The sequence below is a fragment of the Henckelia pumila genome, chromosome 4 (assembly GCF_033568475.1).
Source record: "Henckelia pumila isolate YLH828 chromosome 4, ASM3356847v2, whole genome shotgun sequence".
Classification (NCBI taxonomy): Eukaryota; Viridiplantae; Streptophyta; class Magnoliopsida; order Lamiales; family Gesneriaceae; genus Henckelia; species Henckelia pumila.
Genome location: NC_133123.1, coordinates 175596092 through 175620408, shown reverse-complemented (window position 1 = coordinate 175620408; position 24317 = coordinate 175596092). Strand labels below are relative to the sequence as shown.

Sequence of the window (24317 nt, the reverse complement as noted above, 5' to 3'; positions counted from 1 at the left end):
CTAGGAAAGATATGGTGTATATATGTGTGTGTATATTGTATATATATACATAGTTTTGATCTCACGCACTGTAGTGTGCAGGATTTTTGTGAGCTACCACTAAAACATACTAGTAGGCTAGTGTTTTTTTAGAAATCACTAAAATCTACTAGTGCGTTTTAATGATTGTTCACGAAAATCTTGCACCCTAAGGTGCCTAATATCAAAACTATATACATTTATACATACATATTAGATGGAACAGTTTTAAGACAAATGCTTGAGGTGTAAGACTTAACATGTTAAAAACAATTGTTACTTAGAGAGAACAAATAAATATTTTTGAAAAGCGTTTATTGTACAAACCCACTGTAAAATATTCAAAATACACACTTCTCCCATGTGAAATTTTAATAGGCATCTCAGTCCTTAATCTTTTTGTAATAGATGAATGTTTAACCTTGTCACGATGATTTTGTTGAACATGCGTTATTTTTGCACCAAAATAACCATTTTTTTTATAATATTAGAATTATGATATTAAAATGACCTTTTATTATTGTAATAATTTTATATATATTATCCACATCAAAATAAATAATTTTTATTCACAAATATGTGTAATGTACGTATTTGAGTAAATATAAAAAATACTACAATAAAATAAGTACATTTTTGTACTATAGACCTAATATTGTACTATACACCTAATATTATCAAAAAAATTATTGTTTAGGCGATGTAACGACGCGTGCTCAATAACTCATTGAGGCAAGGGTTAAACGTGTAACTATTATAAAAAGTTAAGGTCTAGGGTGCCTATTAAAATTTCACATGGAAGAGTATGTATTTCAATATTTTTAGGGGGGGTTGGTACAATAAACTCTTTTTAAAAATGTACTCATTCATTATCCATCAATGCAATCTGATTGAAAATCAAATTTCATATCCTAAAAAATAAATAACTCCAAAGAAAATTTTATGATCTGAGTTAACAATGATGAAATTTTTAGATTGAAGACATCTGATATCTCGACATATTTTTAGATTTGTTCACAACTAAATTCAAACACCAAATAATAATTTTTAACAAAATTTATAAACCAGAAGCCAATTCACAACTAAAATGGAATCAAATCATTCCCTATGCTATCTTCTGTACAAAATATATAATTCCTTTGATTTCCTATATATCTTCTTCCAAACTCCTATAATACAAATGCATTTTCTCTACCTTTTCCTCACTGTGATCCAATCACCCGATGACTGGAAATCCTTTTCAGATACATTTCTCGCCGCCATTTTCTTCAATCTCCCCGGAAATGGAGTCGACCCCTCCAAACACTCATCGTCGGATGAATCATATGAATCATAACTTCCAACATCTAGAACACTTGATGGTGAAAATGCATCTGATGCTTTTCTCGAAAAGACAATCCCCGGTCTCACATCAACGAATGGATGATGGAGCAATTCTTGACTTGTCCAACGTTTTCTCGGATCAGTCTGCAAGCATTTCTCCAAAAAGTCTATCCCCTCTTTGGAAAAGCCTAGTGGAAAATGAGGTACTTTATCCCCTCTAGAAATCTTGAGAATCTCATCCATGGGATTTGATCGATCAATATGCCAACCCGGTTTCCCAGTCGCCATCTCAATAACCGTGCAGCCTAAAGACCATATATCTGAAGAAAAATCCAACCCTTCATTTCTCAATACTTCAGGAGCCATCCAAAGAGGTGTGCCTCCCAGACATGAGTCCCAAGATCTCATCCAAGTCTTCACATTTTTTTTACCATCATAAATTTTCTTGGCAGCTCCAAAATCAGCCAATTTTATGTTTCCTGATAAGCCTAAAAGCACATTCTTGCATTTTAGATCTGAATGCACAATCCCATTTTGATGCAAATATCTCAAACCTACGACAATCTCCCTCGTGTACAAATGAATAACTCTTTCATCCAACGTCCCACCAAATTTTTCCGCCACATCTGATAAGCTTCCTCCAGCCATATACTCTAGGAAAAGGGTATGTTTCTTTTCACCATTTTTGGCCAAAGAGAAATCTTTCCCTATACATTTGATAATATATGGAGAATCCAAATTTTCAAGAATATTTGCCTCATTCTTCAGTGAAAAGATTCCAGATTCTGATGTTGCAGATTTTGCAACAAAAAGCGATCCTGTAGCTTGATCCATTGCCAAATGGACATTACCAAATGAACCTGATCCGATGACCTTTCCTTTCATCCATTCAATGGGCTGAAGTTGAAACGAACACTGCCATCTTCCACACATTTTTTCCACAAAAAATCAACTCTTTTTATGTTCTTAAGTGGGTAGCACAACCCCCAAACACATCCGGTAATTTGCAATCCTTCAAGATGCATGTGGGTGTCGAGATTCCTTGAAATAAACCAAAGTTTCATAAAAAAAAAAGAAAGGAAAATCAGAAGTTATAAAACAAAATGACAGAACTTATAAACTCAACGAAAAAGATCAAGAGGATATAGGAGTGCTCTAACCTTGCTGTTAAAGTTCTACAAGAAAGAGCGGTTTCCGTCTAATGAAACCGCCCTTTAATGAAAAATGCTTAACTACTTGCTCACCAGAGCAGATCAAATATTTATTTGTTTCAATTTTCAAGAATGGAGAAGATAGAAAATGGATATGCATGCAGTTACTATTAAAAGAACAAGCATAAATAAAGTAAAGAGTGTGATCGGTGATCCAAGAATGCTGGATTTCTTGAATTGTGACTGGATAGGACAGAACCATAAGGGAATGGTTAAAACTTAAAAGAGTGCTGGATTAGTTATATATTCCAAAACCAAGAATGAAAAATTATATCCATGGTAGCACAAATAATTTATCCCTAGACAATATATTCATTTAATTCTTACAAAGGGAGATAATTTTCAATATTCTTTCGAGTAAGTCTCTTGTGACACAGTCTAACGGAACTCTATTCATCAGATGGTCAATCCTAACCATATTTACAATTAAAAAATAATACTTTTTCATAGATTACTCAAATAAGTTGTCAAACAAAATTGATCGATGAGACTGTCTCACATGAATTTTTGTATATTTTTTAATACAAACATGTGTTTTGCATGTGAATAATCATTACTATTATATAACTGATGCATATAAATCTGAGTACCATAATTATTTCTTTTTGCATGTATATTATTTATTTGGAGACATAAATATGTAAAATTTGATTAATATTAGTTCTTTTATTGTGATACTGAAGCAATATGTTCATTTATTTTGATTGTTATATTATATTTGTCGTGTTTTGTTTATTTATTATCATTGTATTTTTTTAGCTTAATCTTTAGTTCTTAAAAAAAGTTTTGAAAATTAAAATATGTATTAGAAAATAACATACAAAATGTGTATATGCACCCAAAATATTTTTTTTTTCATTTTTCTCTGTTTTGATATAATTGCATATTTAACTTTCGTTTTATCCTAAAACTGTATACATACAAATCTCTATGCATTTGAATCCTTCTAGTGTATGCGACACTATATATTCTATATTATATAGTATTATAGATTGTCTTACATATATTCACATGTATTGTAGAATAGTTTAAATTTTTCTCAAAGTCTTCACATCTCGCTCGAATGCCCCCGAAGCATCTAGGCCAAACATTTTCCATAACATTTTTGTCATTCAACATAAACATAGAATGTACAAGCCTTATACATAATGTTATAAATCTTTCCGCATGAGCGTAAGACCTTCATGTCTTTTCACAATGTTCTATGTCTTTTTGAATGGACGTAGAACCTTCAATACATGTCTCAACTTATTTAGAACATTCACTTGCTTTCAAAGGAATTTTAGAGCACTCAATAATATTTTGGATGTCACCAAGCCTCTATGACAACTTCTTTTGCCCAATCTTTTCCGTGTCACGCATTGTGTAGTTTTATAACTTATTCACCAACACGTTATGCTATATTATATATAACAAAAACAAATATGTAAATAACATTTAAAATTCAACAGGGATAAATATAATATATAATTGTTCATTTCTAAATTTTTCTCCTTGGTTTAATTTATTTTTTAAGTTATTGTTTATTTTTTGGTGTTCATTACAGGGTTTATTTGAAATGAGATTATTAGAACATAATATGATATATAATATTTTATTTGTATTTATTTATAAATTTACTACATTAATTTAATAAAAATTGGTTAAAATAATGATTTAATTATAAATTATGAGTAATTTTTAAGATCATGATAACTTTAATTATCTTAATTAATATATTAAACTATGTTGAGATCAGTTGTGTGTGTAGAAGAGATTAATACACATTTTTAAAATATTTTGAGCTATACTGGCTCGTTTTTAAAATGTTCAAAAATGAACCGAGCACTGAGATATAATATTAAGTTTGGTTACAAAATCAAACGGAAGACGCTCAACATAATCCTCTAAAAACCAAGTAAGCATTTTGAAAACTTTTTTAAAATGATGCAAGTTGAGATAATAAAAACATTTTAGTTAAAACATTTTTATCAAACAATATGTATGCAAGATTTTGGTATTTTAGAAAACACATAATTTTTTGACAAACCATTCAAAAACATTAGCAACAAGTAAATGGGATAAATAAACACACACGAATTTGTTTATGAAAGTTCGAAGATAACATCCTTCTACATCTCTCCTTCTCTCATTGTCGGAAGGATTTCACTAGAAGACTTGATTTTACAACTCTTTGTAACAACTCACTCCAACTTTAGGACTTACTAATCGCCTAAATCGGAACTCCTAGCATCTCTCTACTATAGTTGAGACAACAAGTCTAACAATTCCAAATACAAAGGTTACACATTCTTTAATGCCTTTGTGCAAATACTCTCACTCAACTATTCTACGAAATACATCTCTCTTTTGTTTGAGTGAGTTTTCTTCAAATGATGTATTCTTCAATACATGAACATGGAAAAGTGTTCTACAAACTTAATTTGGTGTGAAGGATTTAACTTTGAAAGTTTATCTCTCTTCTTGTTCCTCACACCTCACTTTCTTGGGTGTGCTCTCATAAAAACTTGTTTATCTTGTATAATATGCCCATGCTTTGAATCCCAATGCAAAGCTCTTCTTTGATCTTCAAAATATTGTATTTATAGCCTCCAAGAGTGATAAAGACGTTAGATAAAATAATATGGTCGTTGAAAAATGTTATATATTGTTTCTGTAGTGACCCGTTCTAGGATCACTAACTAATCAAAGCTTCATCATGCAATAAATATCTTAAAGAAATAATCAATAAAAATTAGCGGAAAATAAAGAGATACAACTAAAAACCCCGGTGGAATAGAACCGGTACTGAAATCAAGTGTAGTCAAATGTTATACAACACCATCGAATTCTAGTACTAAAAATCCACTAATAGAAACCTGGTACGGTACAATCTAACCCTACTGCAGCTCAACGACCGCTATCTCCCTGACCATCCAACCTAAGCCCTACACCGTAAAATGGGGTGTCCAAAACCAAAAACCGAGGACGTGAGTTAACAATGCTCCTTACGAAAGTATGAGTATACACATGTCATGAATGTTAATGTAAATGAATGGGTACCGAAAACCTATCACAGTAGATACTCTTGCTCAAACAATAGGTGCCATGGTATGTAGTACACTAAGCCGTTGCATTAGGAGGTACTCCAATACCATATGAAAAAGTGGACAAAAGTAACCAGACCCGAATCCATGGAATCCATCCACAAATAACTCGAGACTGACCAACCCATCTACTGGTATAGACTCAACATGATAATGTGTGTAGCAGTAATAACTGTGGCAAAATAAATTCACATAAGACATGCCATATAAATCATGCAAACATAGAACATTCATACTCAACCAGGATATCTCGAATTGTACGTCCGTACCTCTATTATGCAACTCAAGAAATCTAGCAACACTAGCTCTCTAGTCCAAGCCTATAAGAAGATAATCATCATATCACTTATTTTCTACTAAAATCCTTAACTAGACTAATAGCTACTCGCAGAAGCTAATCAGAGTCTAAACCTATACATGCGTCCGTCGTATCTCTTTGATGCAATGGCCTCAAAACCTAGACACAGCTTTGCTACAATCCCGGTAGCGCCTTGCAATTGTCCTTCCTTTGAACCGACGCCTAAAATTGCCCAAAAGCAAACGAGAAACGAGAGAGAAAGCTGAGAAATGATCAAGGAAAGTGAAGCTCTCGGCCCCTATTTATAGACCACGATCGAACATCCGTTCTCTCATTCGGAGCTTTCGAACGCTCTTTGAAACTTCCGATCATCCTTCCGATCTCCCACTACCGAACGAGTGTCTCTGATTGGACAACACACTGCTGTCGACACAGTTCAAAGCTTCCAAACTCTAGTTCGGAGCTTCTGAACTCTCTTGAGTCCAATCACCAATAAAAACCCATAATCCATATGACTGCAAAGAGATCGGAGCTTCCGATCTGCATTTTGGAACTTCTGAATTGCTGGGTACATCCGATCTTCAACATTGGCTTCCGAACTGCTCCACTAACTTGAAGCCCTTGGAACTATTTCCGATCATTCCGAATCCGTATTTAAACTCCTTAAACCCACTTAGGAACCCTTAATCAAGTTTAGGTAGTTGATTAACTTAATTAGGAGTCGTGATACTATATTCTACCCAACTTAGGAAATTTCATCCTCGAAATTCAGACTGGGATAATTAGAACAAAACAACACAATGGAAACAAGTTCTCAATATAATCAGTTACAATATACACTGAAATCGCAAAGGAAATTACGATCAAAACAACTCTGGATGTTTCGAACGCATACGACTTTCTAACTCCCAAGTCGCTTCTTCAGTTCCTCGACGTTGCCACTAAATCATGACTAGAGGAATGCATTTATTCCGAAGAACCTTGTCTTTCCTGTCAAGAATCCTGGGCGGTCTCTCCACGTACGACAAATCGTGTTCTAGTTGAACCTTTGTCAGATGCAAAATGTGTGACTCATCTACAATATACTGACAGAGTAACGATATGTGGAACACATTATTAATGCTAGAGTGATACAGTAGTAACGCCAAACGGTATGCCAGATCTCCAACCTTCTCTAGTATCTCAAACAAACCAATGAATCTAGGCGCTAACTTGCCCTTTAGACCAAATCTCATTTATCTTCCGGAAAGGCGATACTCGTAGGAAAACATGTTCTCTCACCTCAAAATTCAATGGTTTATGCTTGGTTTTGGCATAACGGGCATGTCTGTCCTGCGAGGTCTTAATTATTTTCTTCATCAACTCAACTTTGTCCATGATCTGATGGATCAATTCCGGACCTTTGACCTGTCATTCCCCTACCTCATCAAAAAATAAGGGTATTCGAAAATGGCGACCATATAAGTCCTCAAATGGTGACATGCCAATACGACGATGGTATCTATTGTTGTAAATGAACTCTATCATCGGCAAGTGATCATGTAAGGATAACCCAAAATCCACCATTGAAGTCCTCAGCATATCCTATAATTTTTGAATAGTCCTCTCGGACTGACCATCAGTCTCTGGGTTATATGCAGTATTCAAATTCATAGTAGTGCTCAAGGATCGTTGAAAACTACCCCAAAACCATAAGGTGAACCTTAGATATCTATCACTGACTTTGCTCAGAGGGACTCCGTGCAATCGTACGATCTACTAGATGTATAACTTCATCATGAGATCAAAAGTGAACTCGTGGTTATACAGAAGAAGGTGCAGATTTGGACAACCTATCCACAACCACCCAAATGGAATCACACTACCTGTAGTACATCGGCAAGTGGGTGAAAAAATCCATCGTCACATGCTTCCACTTCCATTTTGGAATCTCCAAGCTCTGCATCAGACCACCCAGTCGTCGATGCTCAGCCTTGACCTACTAACAAACAAGACATTAAGAGACAAACTGGTAAATGCTACGCTTCATACCTTTCAACCAGAACCTTGTACGTAGATCCTTATACATCTTGGTACTTTCTGAGTGCATGGTGAATCTACTATGATGAGCCTGAGATAAAATCCCATCTCGCAAGGTCAAATTGTCAGGTACAACCACTCTACCGGACAAACACAAAAATTCGTCTATTTGAAAATGGAAACCAAATGTGTTGTCTCCCTGAGCAAACCTGGCTAACTTCTGTGTCTTCAGATCCAAAAACTGAATTTTTCGAATACGAGCAAACAATTTTGGCTCAGCTAAGATCGAAAATACTTGAATCCCCTGCTGTCCTTTCTTGTGTCTAAACATAAAACCCAAAAAACAAAATTCTTGCACTACACTGGATACTGCAATAGTGAGAAGATAAATAATACTCACCTTACAGCTAAGTGTTTCTGCAACTGGATTCACATAACCTGGATGGTACTTGATCTTATAATCATAATCCTTGAGAAGATCCATCCAACGACGCTGCTGCATATTCAACTCAGCCTTAGTGAACAAATACTTCAGTCTCTTGTGGTTTGAAAATATATCGAAATGCTTGACATATCGATAATGACGCCAAATATTCAATGCAAACACGATGGCTGACAGCTCTAAATCGTGCACTGGGTAGTTTTCCTCATGGGTCTTCAATTGTCGATAAGCATAGGCAATCACATGCCCATTTGTGTCAGCACACAGCCTATAACTTGAAGAGATGCATCTGTATAAACCACATAGCCTCAAGATCCAGATGGCAAAGCAAGAACAGGCGCGGTAGTTGGTCGACTCCTCAACTCATCGAAGCTCTGCTCGCACTCGACTGACCAGACAAAAGGAACATCCTTCCTTGTCAACTGCGTCAGTGGCCTAGTGGTCTGTGAGAAATTCTCGATGAATCATCTATAATAACCTGATAAACCCAAGAAGCTACGAATCTCTAAAGCTGTCATCGGACGTGACCAGTTCAATATAGGTTCAGTCTTACTCGGGTTCACTGAAATGCCCTCCCGAGAAATTACATGACCAAGGAACACTACTCGGTCAATCCAAAACTCGCACTTACTGAACTTGGCATATAACCGGTTCTTACGGAGAATTTGTAGTACAAGCCTCAAGTGCTGAACATTTTCATCAACACTATGCGAGTAGATCAAAATGTCTTTAATAAAGACCACGAAGAATTTATCCAAATAACTACGGAAGACCCTGTTCATCAAATCCATGAAAACCGTAGGTGCGTTCTTTAGTCCAAAAGGCATCAATAAAAACTCATAGTGATCATACCTCGTACGAAACACAGTCTTCAAAACATTCCCATCTTGAACTCGCAATTGATGACACCCTTACCTCAAGTCAATCTTGGAATACATGTTTGTCGAACAAATCATCAATACACGACAAAGGATACTTGTTCTTGATATTTTCTTGGTTCAAATGTCTGCAGTCAATACAGAGATGCATGGAAACATCCTTTTTCTTGATGAAAAGTACTGGCGCTCCCCAAGATGAAACGCTCGGTCGGATATACCCCTTATTCAACAGATCTTGCAACTGCTGCTGCAACTCCCTCATCTCTGCTAGTTCCAGACGATAAGGTGCACGAGAAATCGGTGTCTTCCCTGGCATAAGCTCGATCCCAAAATCAATATCTCAAAATGGAGGAAAATCTGGAATCTCATCCAAAAAAACATCTGGGTACTCACAAACAACTGACAACTCCTCAATAACCCTGCTCCCTTTGGATGTATCAATCGCATAGATAAAGTAGTCTTCTCCACCCACCTCCAAAGTCTGACACGCCTTCATAGAAGATACCAGAGGAAGAGGGGTCGCGCTTCCTCACAATAGAAAAACCAACTATCGCTCTTAACCGGACGAAACTGAACAATCTTTAGATAATATTCCACAGTATCTCGATAAGAAGTCAAAATATCAATACCCAAAATACAGTAAAAATCATGTATCGCTAAAATCATAATATTTGCCAATAAATCAGAGCCCTTAAACTCTAAAGAACAACCCAAGACTAAATGCTTGGCCAAAGCCGAATTACCTGTCAGGGTAGACAAAGATAACACTACGTCTAATGATACGTACAAAAATCTATGGTGCTTAACGAAATGTGCCGAAATTAATGAATGTGATGCACCAGTATCTATGAGAACGAAAGCAGGAATTCCGCACAAAATAAATGTACCTGCGATAACCTCCTCGTTCTCCTTCTGAACTTGATCTTGGCTCAGCGCAAAAACTTGCCCGAAAATATGAGGCCTCTGGTTGGTGCTCCCAACCAACTGTCCAGACGGCTTCTGTGGTATCGATGCCTGAGAACCAGTGCCAGATGTCGATCCTCCAATAGACTGAGGACAATCTCTCTCCATGTGGCCCATCTTGCCACAATGGAAACAAGCACCTCCCACTCCATGGCACTTCTCGGATGGATGATGAACACCACATTTCTCACACTGTCCCTTCTTCTTCCCAAAGTGGAACACACCACCACCGAAACCTGAACCTGAAGAAGAAGACGCACTAGACTTCTTGAAAGACTGGAGTTTAGGCCCCAAGGAGTTACCTAGTCAAAAAGAGGAGAAATCCCTGTTACGGTGAATATTGTTCTCTACCTATCGACAACAGTTAACCAATACCTCATAAAACGTCGGATTGTCGCAAATAACCACTCGGTTGTGAATCTTTAGGTTGAGGCCCTGTAGAAAGTGATCATACTTGGTCTCGGATCTAGTAGCAACATATAGGAAATACGGAAACAACTCAAATAACTTCTGCTGGTACTCATCTATTGATATGTCCATATTTTACTATGTTTATTTGGCTTAAATTGTGATGATTACGTGTGTTTGGAGTGATTTAATTGTTTTTATAGTTCCTAATCATGGGTTGTGGTTGGATGTAGGAAAAGGTGAAGAATGGAGCTAAAGATCAAACGAATGTGTAGAAAAATATGAAAAAAAAGAAGTATGGATGCTTGAGCATGCAAAAGTTTCGCTAGAGCACCGAAAGTGAAGGAAAATTGGTTTTGGACAGAAAGTTTCTCGCTCGAGCGCAGAATTTTATCCGCTCGAGCGAGCATGCAAGAAAACAATAGAACAAGATTGGCGATTAGCGCTTCTGCGTGAAGAATAGCGCATCGCGCTTGGAAGGAATCGAAGAGGATGAAGCGCTGTTGCGCTTGGAGCAGCGCTGTTGCGCCTTGAAGATTTAAGAAGAAGCGCTGTTGCGCACTTGAATAGCGTTGTTGAGCAAGAAAGAAGAAAGGATAGAGCGCTATTGCGCCTTGGACAAGCGCTGTTGTGCCGGGAAAGAAGTTAGAAGCGTTGTTGCGCTAGTAAGAAGCGCTTATGCGCTAGCTGCTACACGTGAGAAGATATTGAGGCAAAGAATGTTTCGCTCGAGCAAGACTTTCGACCGCTTGAGCAAGACGGAAAAGTCGGGAAATTTTATTTTAAAAAGAAAACTTGCTTGGGAAGGACTCTAGTTTTTAAATAGATTCTAGCACTCGAATTTAGGGATCTTTTTTATCAGATTTAGACGGCAGAAACAGGAGAATACTCTTAGCGGCTAGGTTTTCTTTTTTATTTTTTTAGATTTATTCTTTTTTCTAAAGAATTCATGACTATTTGTGGCAAAGTTTTAATACTTTATAGAGGAATACAAACCCTTGAAGTTTATTTATCTTGTGAGATTTTGATTTTCATTGTTTAATTTTTATTTGAGTATCAAATGTTTTTTGGGATTTATCATATGCTTGTGTGTTTGATTATTACCTTGATCATCTAATAATTTTCTCATACAATCTAAAGCTAAATTAAATCTAAGTACACTGAGTAGACTCCGACTTGCGCAGCCACAGTGTGCCTTCCTACAGTGAACTAAAGGACAAGAAAACAGTTATTTATCAACGGATGTATTTGAATCAAAGTTGACCGTTATCTTGTACATATAAATGGAAACCACAACATACAGAAGAATTGACTGGCTTACAAGAACTCAAACCACTTACAACTTAGAAAAAAGCAAAAAAACACTTTCAATTGTTATATACATACAAGAAGAGTTCGACGCTTACATAATATACTTGAATCAAAACCTTAAGCTTTGATACCAAATGATATGAATCTTATGTATGAAAGGCAACACGATTACAATGAATCGCACCTCAATTCCATAACATAAGAAACAACGATTTTTCCCTATCTTTGAAACAAGTAAGTTTGCAAAATCCACCTCTAGTTGAACCCGTAACTAGCAATAGATAATTGCGGAATAAACAATCGATCACAACGGGACCTTCAAAGGAACTTGTCTTTGACAACCCACGAAGATAATCAATCGACAAACGCCACAAAGTTGTTAAACTTTGATAAGTTTGATTTTGATAAAAACAAAGCAAAGCTTTGGCAAAATTCTAGAAAGAATTTTAAGAATTGATAAAATCAATTATCTGAATAATTCATTAATTAATTCTCATGAATGAGAAGTTTACAATATATAAAAGAAAAAATAAACTAGGAATCCTAATTGAATTAAACTAAAGATTTTCTAGTTGGATTATAATTCCAAAATCCTAAAGATAATGCAAAATAATGCAAAAGATATCAAAGGTATCATCTAGAAGTTTCCTAATAGACTTAAAACACTCAAAATAACATAATATATCAAAATATATCAAAAATACTCAATATTCCGCGCACACACACTACACGCCGAATTGTGTGTGAGAGAACGTCGGCGCGGGCGCGCTATAGGATGGCGCGGGTGCGCTTAAACTTCGCAAAATAAATCTTCACAATTTCTGGAACGTCGCGGGCGCGCAATAAGGCAGGTTCGAACCAAACACTTTATTTTTGTGTTTCCTTTGATGTTTTCTTTACTTTTTTGATCCTTTTGGTCTTCAATATTGTTATAACTTCCTCCAAAATGATCTTCAAGTATTCCAACTTGATTTCCATGAATTTCAAAACTTTCAACTCTCGATTGTAAATCACGGAGCAAATCTTGGAACAATATGAATTTTCGAGCACCTCTTAGATTCATATCACTAGGGTGCAGGTGATCAAATCTGTATATATATATATATATATATATATATATATATATATATATAGTTTTGCTATGCTGTCCACCTCCCGTGCCCACCTCTATGCCCACCTTTGAGGTTGCAATCATCCAATAGATGAGATGAATCATATACAAATGGTTCATCCAATGAATGATTGTCACCTCATAGGTTGGCATGAAGGTGGGCACGGGAGGTGGGCACGAGAGGTGGGCAGCATAACAAAACTCTATATATATATATATATAGAAAAGAAAACGAAGGAAATAAAATTATTTTAATCCAATTGAGCTATTAACCGTCATAACTATCCTAAATTCATGTTAAAGAGAATCAATGATCAAAGGGAAAACTTTATTATATATATAATAAAGTTTTCCCTTTGATCATTGATTCTCTTTAACATGAATTTAGGATAGTTATGACGGTTAATAGCTCAATTGGATTAAAATAATTTTATTTCCTTCGTTTTCTTTTCTTTTTCTCGTAACTTCTCAAAATATATCATATTTTATATTCTAATAAATAAAGTTTGGGAGTAATGAAATTTCATAAAACAAAAATTTCGTCACATCATTCATAGTTTTATTATAGAAAAATAGAAATAGAAAATAGATAAAAGCACAATATCAAGCATTGAAAAATTGAAATAGCATAGCCAACAATGCTCTAACCTTGAAGCCAACGGACATGACATAAGAGAAATTTGCTTCATGGAAATCTGTTTATTACACACATTCCACACGTGCAAAAATAAGAAGGATCATTAACCTTAATACGAATAATTCCGAAAGCAATTTTCATGCAGTCATCCTTTTACAAGTATAATCAAATATAACCTGGAAAAGACTCCGGGAATCAGCTTCATCCGGCATTTTCAAGAGGCGTGCCACTCTGGAAAAACCAGCGTGTTGTCTCACCACAGATTCTGCTTTGATATCTGCCTTCGTTTCTGTCTTCGGAATCTTTGGTTGTGTTAATGCCCATTGCATAGCCCAAATCGCTAGAGGGCGCATGTAACAAAGAGATCTATACTGCCCATTAAGATTCCAAGCTTCTGGCGTCTGGAAACCATATCTGTCAAAAACATTTGATCACTGATTATTCAAGTAACGGTGCAAGGCTGTTAAAATATTCTGAAACTCAGATACAAGGAGGAAGACGGTTATTTTTTCGACTCACTCGCAGCCTTCTGTGGACCAAGCAACATTATATACACCTTTTGCTGTCTTAAATGCTGTTTCTAACATGTTTTCATGAATCATGCCTGCTGCAACAGCATATGTAACTCCGCTCCATATTTCCCTTGACTGCATACAACACATATCAGGTTCGCCATTTGGAAGCATCCCATTTGCTGCTCCTCGACTCCCATCATTTACCTTTAAGACATTAAAGTTATAGACCTTATTAAGTGCTGTTTTCGCCTTTTCTTCATCAACAATGGGTAAAAGACCACAAGCTCGAGCATACCTACAAAATATGTCATAATCAGTGAAGGGCTTGCCGTAAGGCAACTTTCTTCCATGCAATGTTGTAAATGGCGGTCAGTGACCACCTACCATCTCGGCCGCCTAAGTGGTGCCTAGACGGTTGAACTATTTTAGCAATTTTTTTATAGTTATCTATGTATGATCATGGAAGGTAATTACAAATAACCATCATTTTTTATGTAATATATGTAATTAAGTAATGTTTATGCATAAAGAAACTTCATACAATATAATACAATCTAGACAAGTGCAAATAAATACATAAATGCAAATTAACAAGATAATTAAGGTGGTGACTGATGGCGGCGGCGGTTGTAGATGGTTTGAGGCAGGTGGTGGCTGATGGTGGACTTTTGAAACCAAAAGTAATCACAAAAAGAGTGAGAAGTGTTCTTATAATATTTATGATTTTTTAAAATGATTGACTTTGACTGGTTTTTAAAATTATTTGGCTTTGACGTTTGACTAGAATTTTAAAATCATTGACTGCCTCCGCCACTTGCTCGCCCGCCGGATAGCCTCAGACCGCGCGCCTATAGAAATGCCTTAGACAAAGGTGGGGCAGTCGAGGGCCGCCTACAGCTTAGCCGGCCGCCTCGACCGCCATTTAGAACACTGCTTCTATGGTCCTTCCATTCGAACAAAAAAGAAAAATGAAATCATAACATGAGGAAGGATGTCAAATAACAGACCATTGTCCAGCCAACTGATCAGCTTGAATGGATGAGCTTGTGATGCTGCTGCTGCTATCATAGTTGAAATAAGAGCCATTCCATAGTTGTTCATATACTTTCTTAGCTTTCTGAAACCTAAACCAAAAGTAATCCTCAGAACCTTTGTCTCCAACTATTCGAGCGAGTTCTGAAGCAGCTTGTAAAGCTGCCACCCATAGGCCACCACAATATGCACTCACACCTGATACAGACCATGTATCGTATGTCTGATCAGCAAACCCTTCATTTTCTATCATGCCATCCCCATCCTTGTCAAACTGCTCCATGTAAGCTAATGCAACATAAACTGATGGCCATACAGCTTGAGCAAAATCTTTATCGCCAGTGGCCACTACATCTCTGTAAACTTGGAGCACAAACTTTGGGTTTAAGTCTTTCCATCTGTCCGTATTATGAAGGTTATAAAAATTTACTTCAAACCACGGGTCGTTCATTCCAATATCATGAGGAACGGCTCCAAGAACCTTTCGCTCAACAGATGTCCCATCTAGCAGAAGTGACATCTTACTAGGATCATGCATCATTACTGCAGCTGCAAAGTCTCTCTGTATGCTAAGTTCAAGTTTTGGGAACAACATAGTTAATGCAAATGACGAATAGAAATGAACGTCATATGTGTTGCACATGTGATATTCAACCCCTTCAAGGTACAGGAACTGGCCTATGTTTTCCTCTCCTTTCTTAAGCAGATTTGTTCCCAAAGCAGAAGTTGTCGCTGTTTCCTTGAGTAATGAGGTCATTCTTTCGAGAATGTTAATTGCCATGTCATTTTGCTGAGATGTATTGCTTCTCTTTTTGCGATCAAAGTTGGAACTATCAAGTGAAAACCTTCTTGTTCCAAACGTAGTCAAACTATGTGTCGGTGGAGATCCATCTGGAATGGAAAGGTCAAAAAACAAAGGAATCATCTTAAAGTTGCTGCACTGTACCTAATCCCAGAAAGCATCTGTTGTCAATTACCTGTCCAAATTGTTCCTCCCGAGTTAAGGTAGTAAAGCTCGTTGAAAAGTGTGGAAGGATACCTGCATTGGAACACCTGAAAATGCTTGAACTTTGACAGCATTTAGTCAGATTGTATGATTAAAAATCTTACCATTCAGGAAAACTCTTGTCTTCAAGTATAGGTCTTTGCCAAGCTTCGATTTCAGATTCCCACTGGTGATGGCCTAGATTTTTATTAAAAAGGAAATCAAAGTAAACATCTTCAAGATGGTAAATATAGTCTTGGAGAAAGAAGCCAGATGATCACATTCTCAGTATAAAAAAAATGCCAATATATAGCAATCACTAGAACATTTCAATGACAATTAAGAGCACAATAAGATTTGAGATACTACCAACAATAGCATCATGGGCAATATTTGATGCTGCATCACTATCAGTACCAAAAAATTTGGTGTAACGCCTGAGTATAAAGTAAAAATGAGTCAGTCTGCGTGCAGAAGCAGTATCTTAACATAAAATGAAGGAAGAAACTTGTAGGTTACTGGCCAGCGATAAGCCTTTCCGCCAGGAAAGTTGATCTCAGGGCAAGCCCATGTCAATGAAAATGTGACGGTTCGCACTGTTTCTGCTGGAATAGTCAGAGAGGCTGCAATAGCTGCCCCAATGAGTGAACCCGGTTCAGAAGGCTTTGACATTTCTTCAAAATGAAGGTGATCAAAAGATCCTCGCTGATTAGAATAGAACAAGGTCAAATTCTCTCAAGCATGATGACAAAATAAAAATAGCAGACCACTACTGGTTAAGCAAATGGGTGAAAAGGAGATATACTGTTGTACCTGAATGTAATGTATGCACATAAATAACCATCACAGAAGATTTTGAACATTATTTTACGCACGGCTATGCTAGATACATCATAGTGCCGAGGAAACATACAATCCTTTGGATGCATGGGCCAGGAAATCAATTCATGCCTGTATAAGTATATAGCTTACCTCTTTTATTTCATGCCACATGTCCCGTGCTGTAATACCGTGCGAGTTTCCAGATATCACAAAACAAGGGCACTTGGAGACATGAACTACATCAGTCTCTTCTGCTGCAATTGCATAAGTTACTGGGGGATGTTCATTTGAAGTCCTATATCAATCGAGACACCCATCAAACCATACATAAAAGCTACTGAATCCTCAGGACCAAACATAAACATTTCGAAACACCAAGAAAAACATACATATGGTGCAAGAGAACTCCACCAATGCCATCCTCTGATCTGGGAAAACAACACCACGCTAGGTCAAACTAGAGGCATAATTTTTTGAAAAAACAAAATAGTAAGCACAGGAAAGAATGATATCGCATTGATAAGCTCCAACAACTGGAAGCAAATGATTTGAAGCATCAGAAAACTGGTTAAGTAACACTCTGCTAAAAAACAATTATCACATGTAAAAATAATCCATGCACTATTACCTAAATGTTGAATTGAAGTGTTGACCAGAAAGTCCAGAATTTCCACCAACCGAATTCTAGCAGCAATTTGACAGAAAGAACCATAAAAAAGTTTAGCTTAAAAACAATTTGAGCATATGGTAAATATGCGGAACGGTGTAGTCTGTATCAGTGTACACAGCTACTTGCTAAAATAATTATTCAAGAGCACAAGAAAACAAATTAGGAAAGATAACTTACGGCCCATGTGAAGAGTAAGGTGACATCTGCTGTCGTTTTTCCCAAATTTGACAACTGGATGTAATATCAAGGTTAGGCATTCCATTTCTCTAGGCATCTATATGTTTATATAGGAGAAGTACTGAAGAGCTGAGAAGCTCTAACAGTTATCCATACCGTGAAAGTGAAGACAGTTGCAGGGAAGCTGCTCTCCTTGTAATTATGGGGGATAAATGGGGAAATTTGGCGGCATACTATTTTTAGCGCTGGGTCAGGTTCACCTTCATTGAATGGAAAAAGTCAATGCCTTGGGATTAGAGTTCACAACCTTGGACATAAAATTGAGAAAAATCAGAGGTAACAGGATCACCATCATATACAGTCCAGGCTCTAGGAAACAACGCATGGTATGTCGAATTTTGCCCTCCCAGGGTCCAGTCCCAAGATTCTATCCCAGAAGCTGAACTATCACTGATTATGCAAATTATAAAAAACATTAAATGGTAACACAATAAATATTTCCTCAAAGATATTAATCCATTCTTCAGATACTATGTGCTTACTTCAAAATTTCTGGGTCCTTCGGGCATAGCACACTAGAAAATTTTTCACCATTTGAGCGGGAAACAAATATCTGTATAAATTTAATGAATGTGAATATAAAAAATTAATGTACAGAAAAAGACACACACATGAAAGTACATAAAATGTAGAACTTCCTTTCGCATATGGACACTGAATCTTGACTGCATGGGACCATATATAAACTGCGTTCATAGTCCCAAGTTAGTTATACCTCTTTGCTTTTCATATCAACAGGACACGGGTGTTCTGTATTGGCTAAATGTTCTCGGACAATTAGATGTTTAAGTCGAAATCAAGGAACTGCAGCAAATATTTTCAAAGATACCATCAAACTGCTTTTGAAACTTATAGTTCATATGGCACCTTAAGTTGTATGAAATTTGATGGAAGAATCTCACCGGCCATTTTAACCTGATAAGCTACAACATTTTACATACTCTTCGTTGACTACAGAGTATAAAGTGGATGACACAATTTTGATGGTGAACTAAATCAGTCCATCAACTTTACCCATTCTTTCCATTTATTACACTACACTAAATATTACCAGTTTTTCCCAAACCATTTAGAGCATCAAACTGAAACAAAGGTCGGTTTGTTTCCCTAATTTACGCCTGTATCAGTATTTGAATAGCATCAACTTTTGCATTAATGGTAAGTGCCTTGAGAGAAGGAGCTGTATTTCATATTGTCCAAAACTGAAAAAAATGGTAACATGTTTTCTACAATTGATGATCACACTGTTATAACATCTTAAGAATACAATCATGTAATCTGCTACCAGCATCTGGAATTGCAGAAAAATAAGTCAAGCAAGGAATAAATATGATAGATACTGTATAAAGTTACATAAGATCATGAGGAAATTGTTCCAACTTAAATTTTCTAACCATATAACATACTGGACAGAACTTACCGAAAATTGGTTTGCAAAAACTGGTTTATCCTCACAGATTCTAGGAAACATTTGCCACCGCATGAATGCACCTTTGTAACTTCTCCCAATGCTACCTGCACTGAAAGTTGTGTTTGCTCATGGACACAGACGGATATGGGTAAAAATTAAATTCGATTTTCATTTCAATCTTAAATACTTCATTTTTCTGCTTTTCCAAAATTGCAGTTACATTGATGAATACGATGATCCTCATGACTATATCAAATTAATGCACTTTCATCGCATATTTTTGTTGGTGTATAACAAAACTAATTTTATAGTTTTCAGATATCATTCACTATTGTCTTGTTATACATTTCTAGTTAATATAAAGAAGAGAGTGTTGAAAGTCATACCCGATACCACCTACAGGAACCCCATGTAAAGATGTTGTTTGGCGCTTAGCGAAAGGATCAATAAATACTAGCTGCAAGCAAAGGGAATGTTAAGAAATGCCTTCAGAACAGAGGATTAATAACTCCATCTTTCAATTCCAAAATGGAAAGTTACCCCGTATCTAGATTTTTCCTCTCGAAGATACCTCCACAACCTATATGCTATCGGGGCCTATAAAACAAAATATATATATTACAACTTATATACATGGAAGAACAAAACACAACGAAACCGAAGACTTGACAGTCAATTGTTAGGTTCAAAAAGCCAAATGATCCAGCATTCTATCCGAGAATTATCAAGAGCTTATGTAAGTTTTACAGAAAATTAATTTCAAAGGTCTGATTTCAATATTTTTGGAACCAAAGACTGAGTTAAAATGAAAAGGCTGAAACCCATAATAAAGAAATAAATACAGCAAAATACCATGCTGATCATCTCTCTCAAAGTTAGATCAAATGGAGAGAGTGCTCTCTCCTCATTATTCAGTTTTCGTTTCCAAGCCAGAGATGAAGGTATCCCAGGATCGATTCTAACCTGGATGCACTTAGAATGATAAGAAAAGAAACGAAGACAGTTAAAGAAGAGTAAATATTGAATATATCATCCTTGTCAATTAAAGCGACCAAGGCAATTCAAGTTTAAAAAAAGCCTCAAAGAAGTAACTAAATAGTACATGTATGTACTGGCACAAAAAATAGACAAAAGTAACATGAAGACATCCTTTAAAAAATGGAATACCTATTAAGGGGAAATTAGATTCATTACTCATTTGAGATAAGATCAGGGTGGGTCAAGTCAGTTATCGCGCGAGGTTCAAAATCAAGTCAATGATAGTTTTTAAGTGGAAATGCAAATATGCATCTTGCATATAATCTGGTACAAAGAAATTTAAAAGTACTGATTTGCAATGGCTCCAACAGATACCATGATAGCAAATACCCCACAGAATTCTTTAATCCGGAGAAAAAAGTGATGTTAGTTCCTTGAGTGCAGTGTGGGGATACTTATACGCAGCCACTTAAATTCTCATTATCTCTCGAACATGTAACAAAGCAAAATTGGATTTAATCATATTCAGATTTCAAATGCACAGGAGTTTAACATGCCATTGAGTATGTTTGGCTGGAGCAACAATATGAAAACCATTATCATGGACTTCAACATCCAAGTTCTGAATGTCATAACAAACAAGTATCTCAGTACCAATTTTGTTGAGAAACAATTTAATGGGACCACAAAATACTTTTGGAAATGTAATAACCACAACTTAGATGTTGCAAAGAAAAACAATTAAGGAATTCACATTGATCCCAACATAAGGTATGAGATGGGCTCATGAAATCAAGAATTTGAACATAAGAGACCTGTCGATCTACCTTATCACTATGCAAAGCTGATTTCCCTTCTCCATTAGATCCATACTCTGACATAGTGCCTACAAACAAGGATGGAACACAATGAGCTAAATAGCATTGACTAGTCATCTGCAGCCAAATAATCAACTCCCACAACCCATTTTCTACATTCTTGACCCCAATAAATACATTAAAATTGGGGTATAACTGTTGGAGGGCAAAAATCAACAACCCCTGCTGTATGAGAGTATCTCTTTCTCATACTCAGAAAAGGGGTATGTATACAATATTTTACACAAAACAACACTTGTACAACCAAGTAGCAAAGAGAGATTCTAATTTCCACTTTAACACGTACAAAAATTTAAGTGCAATTCAACCATGTAAAGCGTCAACGACAAAAACATCCTGATCATTATTAAAAACAAAAAGCCCAGAAAAGGGAAAAGAAAATGAAAGAAACCATATCCGCACATCAACCCATTTTATAAATTCAATTCAGAAACCAAAAACGTCATCTTAAAATCATATCACACTCCAGCAAGGACACTATACATCATTCCCTTCAACTTTAAAAGCAAAAACAAACCAGCGAACGCAGCAAGATGATCAAACGCAGTGTGCACTAACGTATGAAGCAGTTAAAATGATCGGAAGGGAAGGGAGAGAAACCAACCTGAGAGGAATTGTCAAGTTAGCGTCCAAGAATGGTGGGTGTGAAGCCAAAAGGCAAGTTTGGTGTGAAGCAGCCAACAAAATTTTATGGCAAAAAATTCTGGAATTTGGTTGTTTTCGTTTTCCGACAAATCATTTTCAATATTATATTTGGATTAATTCAAGAATCATGATGCTTATTCGTTGATCTTCCAGATGTAAGATGGTATTGGTCACAAGGACTGGTCCACTTTTTCGATCACTATTTCACACCAAACCTGCTTTTATTTATATTACCAAGGCACACGCGCTATATAAAACCATATAATATTTAATATTATATATTACATATAGATATTATTTTTTAATAATTAATAATATTTAAATTTAGTTTTTTCATTTTTAAAATAATATAAAAATTTATTTATCAATATTATATCTATAATAGTTAGTTCAGAAAAATATAAAAATATCCAGAAATAAAATCTTTACAAATTATTTATCATATTTATAATTGTTAGTTGAGAAAATTATAAACAAATAAATTTAAATTTGCACATATGAATTGAAAGGCAATTTCGGAAAAAAAAAATTGGTGTCCTCCCTCTAAGAGGCTCAACTTTTATATATAGTATAGATTATTATTATTATTTTATGTTTATTATTATTATTATTATTATTATTATTATATATATATATATATATATATATTAGTAAGGTGCACGTGCGACGTACGTGATGAACCTATAATTATATATATGTTTATTAATGTCTACTAAATATTACAGGTATTTAATCGGCAATAGTTATAAACATTGTTTTTGTGAAACTCGGTTCTCAAAACTCGACTCGAAGACTAAATAAAGAAATCCGGAATAAAAATAATAAAATTAATTCAACACATTTGGCGACGCAAGATCTTACATTTGGCGACGCAAAATTACATCGCGAAATGAATATAAAATTTTTTTTTTTTAAATAACTAGCGCGTCTGCGCTAGACACTAGCGCAAAATGCGCTACTCACTAGCACAAATGCGCTAGTGAGGGATTGGTAAGGGATATGCGCTAGGGATTCTTCAAAGGAACCCAAAATCTCTGCCAAGTTGCGCTTCTGCGGGGAAAAATAGGCGCATCTGCGGCCTTTCATTTCTCAATATCTGTAAAATCACGCATATGCTCAAAAATCAAACGCATCTGCTCAAATAAAATTTCAAGTCGGATCTCAAATCTCGAAAATAATCGACAACTCCAAAAATTTTGGAAATCCAAAAATCTCAAAATAGTCGATAACATACAATCAAAAGGAGTTTACAAATATTAAAAACGAGATTCTAATACATCGTTTTAACAAAAATATAAAATCAAGTTTTACAAATTACACTCGATAAAACTCCAACATAAAATCCTAAAATCCACTCTTACGACAAGATCAAACTAACCAAGCTTTCTCTGACTCGATCCTGCCCCACATGTTGCCAAGTACACATACAAAACAAGACAACAGCCAGATAATTCGGTGAGAATAATATTCTCAATAAAAGCAACATAACATGCAATATCAGATAATATATCAATTTCATGATATATAAAACAATATATTCAAAAATGAAAGAATGAAATGCATGTCTTTCAAATCGTGATTATCCAAATCGGATAATCAATTCGTTTCGTAATTTATTCGTTTCGTCGGTTGGGATCCCGAGGTCAAGATATCACAACAACTCACCTACTCTCCCATTCGAGGTGGAAGATTGTGTATATTTCGATCCTCTAGACTTTGGAGCAACTAAAAAGAGCATTCTAGCTCTTGAAAAAACTCGAAATCCAAGGCCACTCGATTATAGTCCCAAATCGTCTAATTCGATATGCAATCAAATCATTTAATTCGATATGAATGCATATGTAAATCTAAAGGCATTTAAGACATATAGTTCAAGTAATCATATAACATGCAAGTATGTGATTTTGGGGAACTCGAAAATCAACTCAGATTCGAGTATTCATCCCTATTCGATTCGATGTCAACTTATACCTTTTCTCGATTCGATTGATGCTCCAAATCTGGAAATCAACATCAAATATTTAATCAAAATCTATTTCAATCGCAAAACAAATATTCAAGGTAAAACTCATTACCAACTCGATCAACTCGTCTATCGCTTCGAATTCTGATAATTCCAATTTCAAAAGTTTTCAATTAAATTTGTAAGGAGATATTTCATTCTCAATATCAATCAAATAAACTCAATGGAATACGGCTCAATCAAACCAAACCAATTGATATTCCAAAACTCGGATCGACGGCATAACGGCTAGAAATCGGCTAACCGAAAATTAACAACAATTCCATAATCTTCAGACTCAACTCATATCAAAATAAATTCAATCTAATCAATTCAATATCAACAAATACCAACAGCCCCTATTTCGAAAATCACTCAAAAATTCATAACAAATCCGTACGTCGTTATTTTTCCGATTCGACTTCGAATAAACGATA

General features: G+C 35.7%; 2 protein-coding genes across 6 annotated transcripts; both read right to left on the bottom strand.

Moving 5' to 3' along the window:
- Nucleotides 1-1036: 1036 nt before the first annotated feature.
- LOC140867197 (mitogen-activated protein kinase kinase kinase 20-like) lies at nucleotides 1037-2630 on the bottom strand. Its single transcript, XM_073272272.1, has 2 exons — nucleotides 2502-2630; nucleotides 1037-2382 (listed from the first exon to the last, which is right to left on the bottom strand). The coding sequence occupies exon 2, from the start codon at nucleotides 2272-2274 to the stop codon at nucleotides 1210-1212; it is 1065 nt and encodes a 354-aa protein (XP_073128373.1). The 5' UTR covers nucleotides 2275-2382; nucleotides 2502-2630; the 3' UTR covers nucleotides 1037-1209.
- Nucleotides 2631-13696: 11066 nt separating this feature from the next.
- On the bottom strand, nucleotides 13697-22030 carry LOC140867746 (uncharacterized). Of its 5 annotated transcripts, none has more exons than XM_073272789.1 (20): nucleotides 21838-22030; nucleotides 21183-21241; nucleotides 20230-20349; nucleotides 19918-19974; nucleotides 19764-19834; nucleotides 19387-19486; nucleotides 18449-18519; nucleotides 18256-18356; nucleotides 18063-18166; nucleotides 17907-17960; nucleotides 17688-17743; nucleotides 17449-17487; nucleotides 17210-17354; nucleotides 16761-16942; nucleotides 16607-16674; nucleotides 16363-16435; nucleotides 16230-16291; nucleotides 15228-16143; nucleotides 14225-14515; nucleotides 13697-14119 (listed from the first exon to the last, which is right to left on the bottom strand). In XM_073272789.1, exons 2-20 carry the CDS (start codon nucleotides 21234-21236, stop codon nucleotides 13843-13845), a joined length of 2841 nt encoding a protein of 946 aa, XP_073128890.1. In that variant the 5' UTR covers nucleotides 21237-21241; nucleotides 21838-22030; the 3' UTR covers nucleotides 13697-13842. The 5 variants fall into 5 exon arrangements, with proteins under 5 accessions (XP_073128890.1, XP_073128893.1, XP_073128891.1 ...); XM_073272792.1 differs by having other exon boundaries at nucleotides 20230-20340; nucleotides 21751-21841; XM_073272790.1 differs by lacking the exon at nucleotides 21838-22030 and adding an exon at nucleotides 21751-21766.
- Between the last annotated feature and the right edge of the window lie 2287 nt (nucleotides 22031-24317).

Excerpts from the sequence above, each read along its gene's own strand:
- LOC140867197 (XM_073272272.1), bottom strand. The coding sequence starts at position 2,274 with ATGTGTGGAAGATGGCAGTGTTCGTTTCAACTTCAGCCCATTGAATGG.
- LOC140867746 (XM_073272789.1), bottom strand. The coding sequence starts at position 21,236 with ATGTCAGAGTATGGATCTAATGGAGAAGGGAAATCAGCTTTGCATAGT. Across the intron at positions 16,436-16,606 it reads TGCCCATGATGCTATTGTTG|GCCATCACCAGTGGGAATCT; the intron begins GTAGTATCTCAA and ends ATAAAAATCTAG. Across the intron at positions 14,120-14,224 it reads TGGTCCACAGAAGGCTGCGA|ATATGGTTTCCAGACGCCAG; the intron begins GTGAGTCGAAAA and ends TGTTTTTGACAG.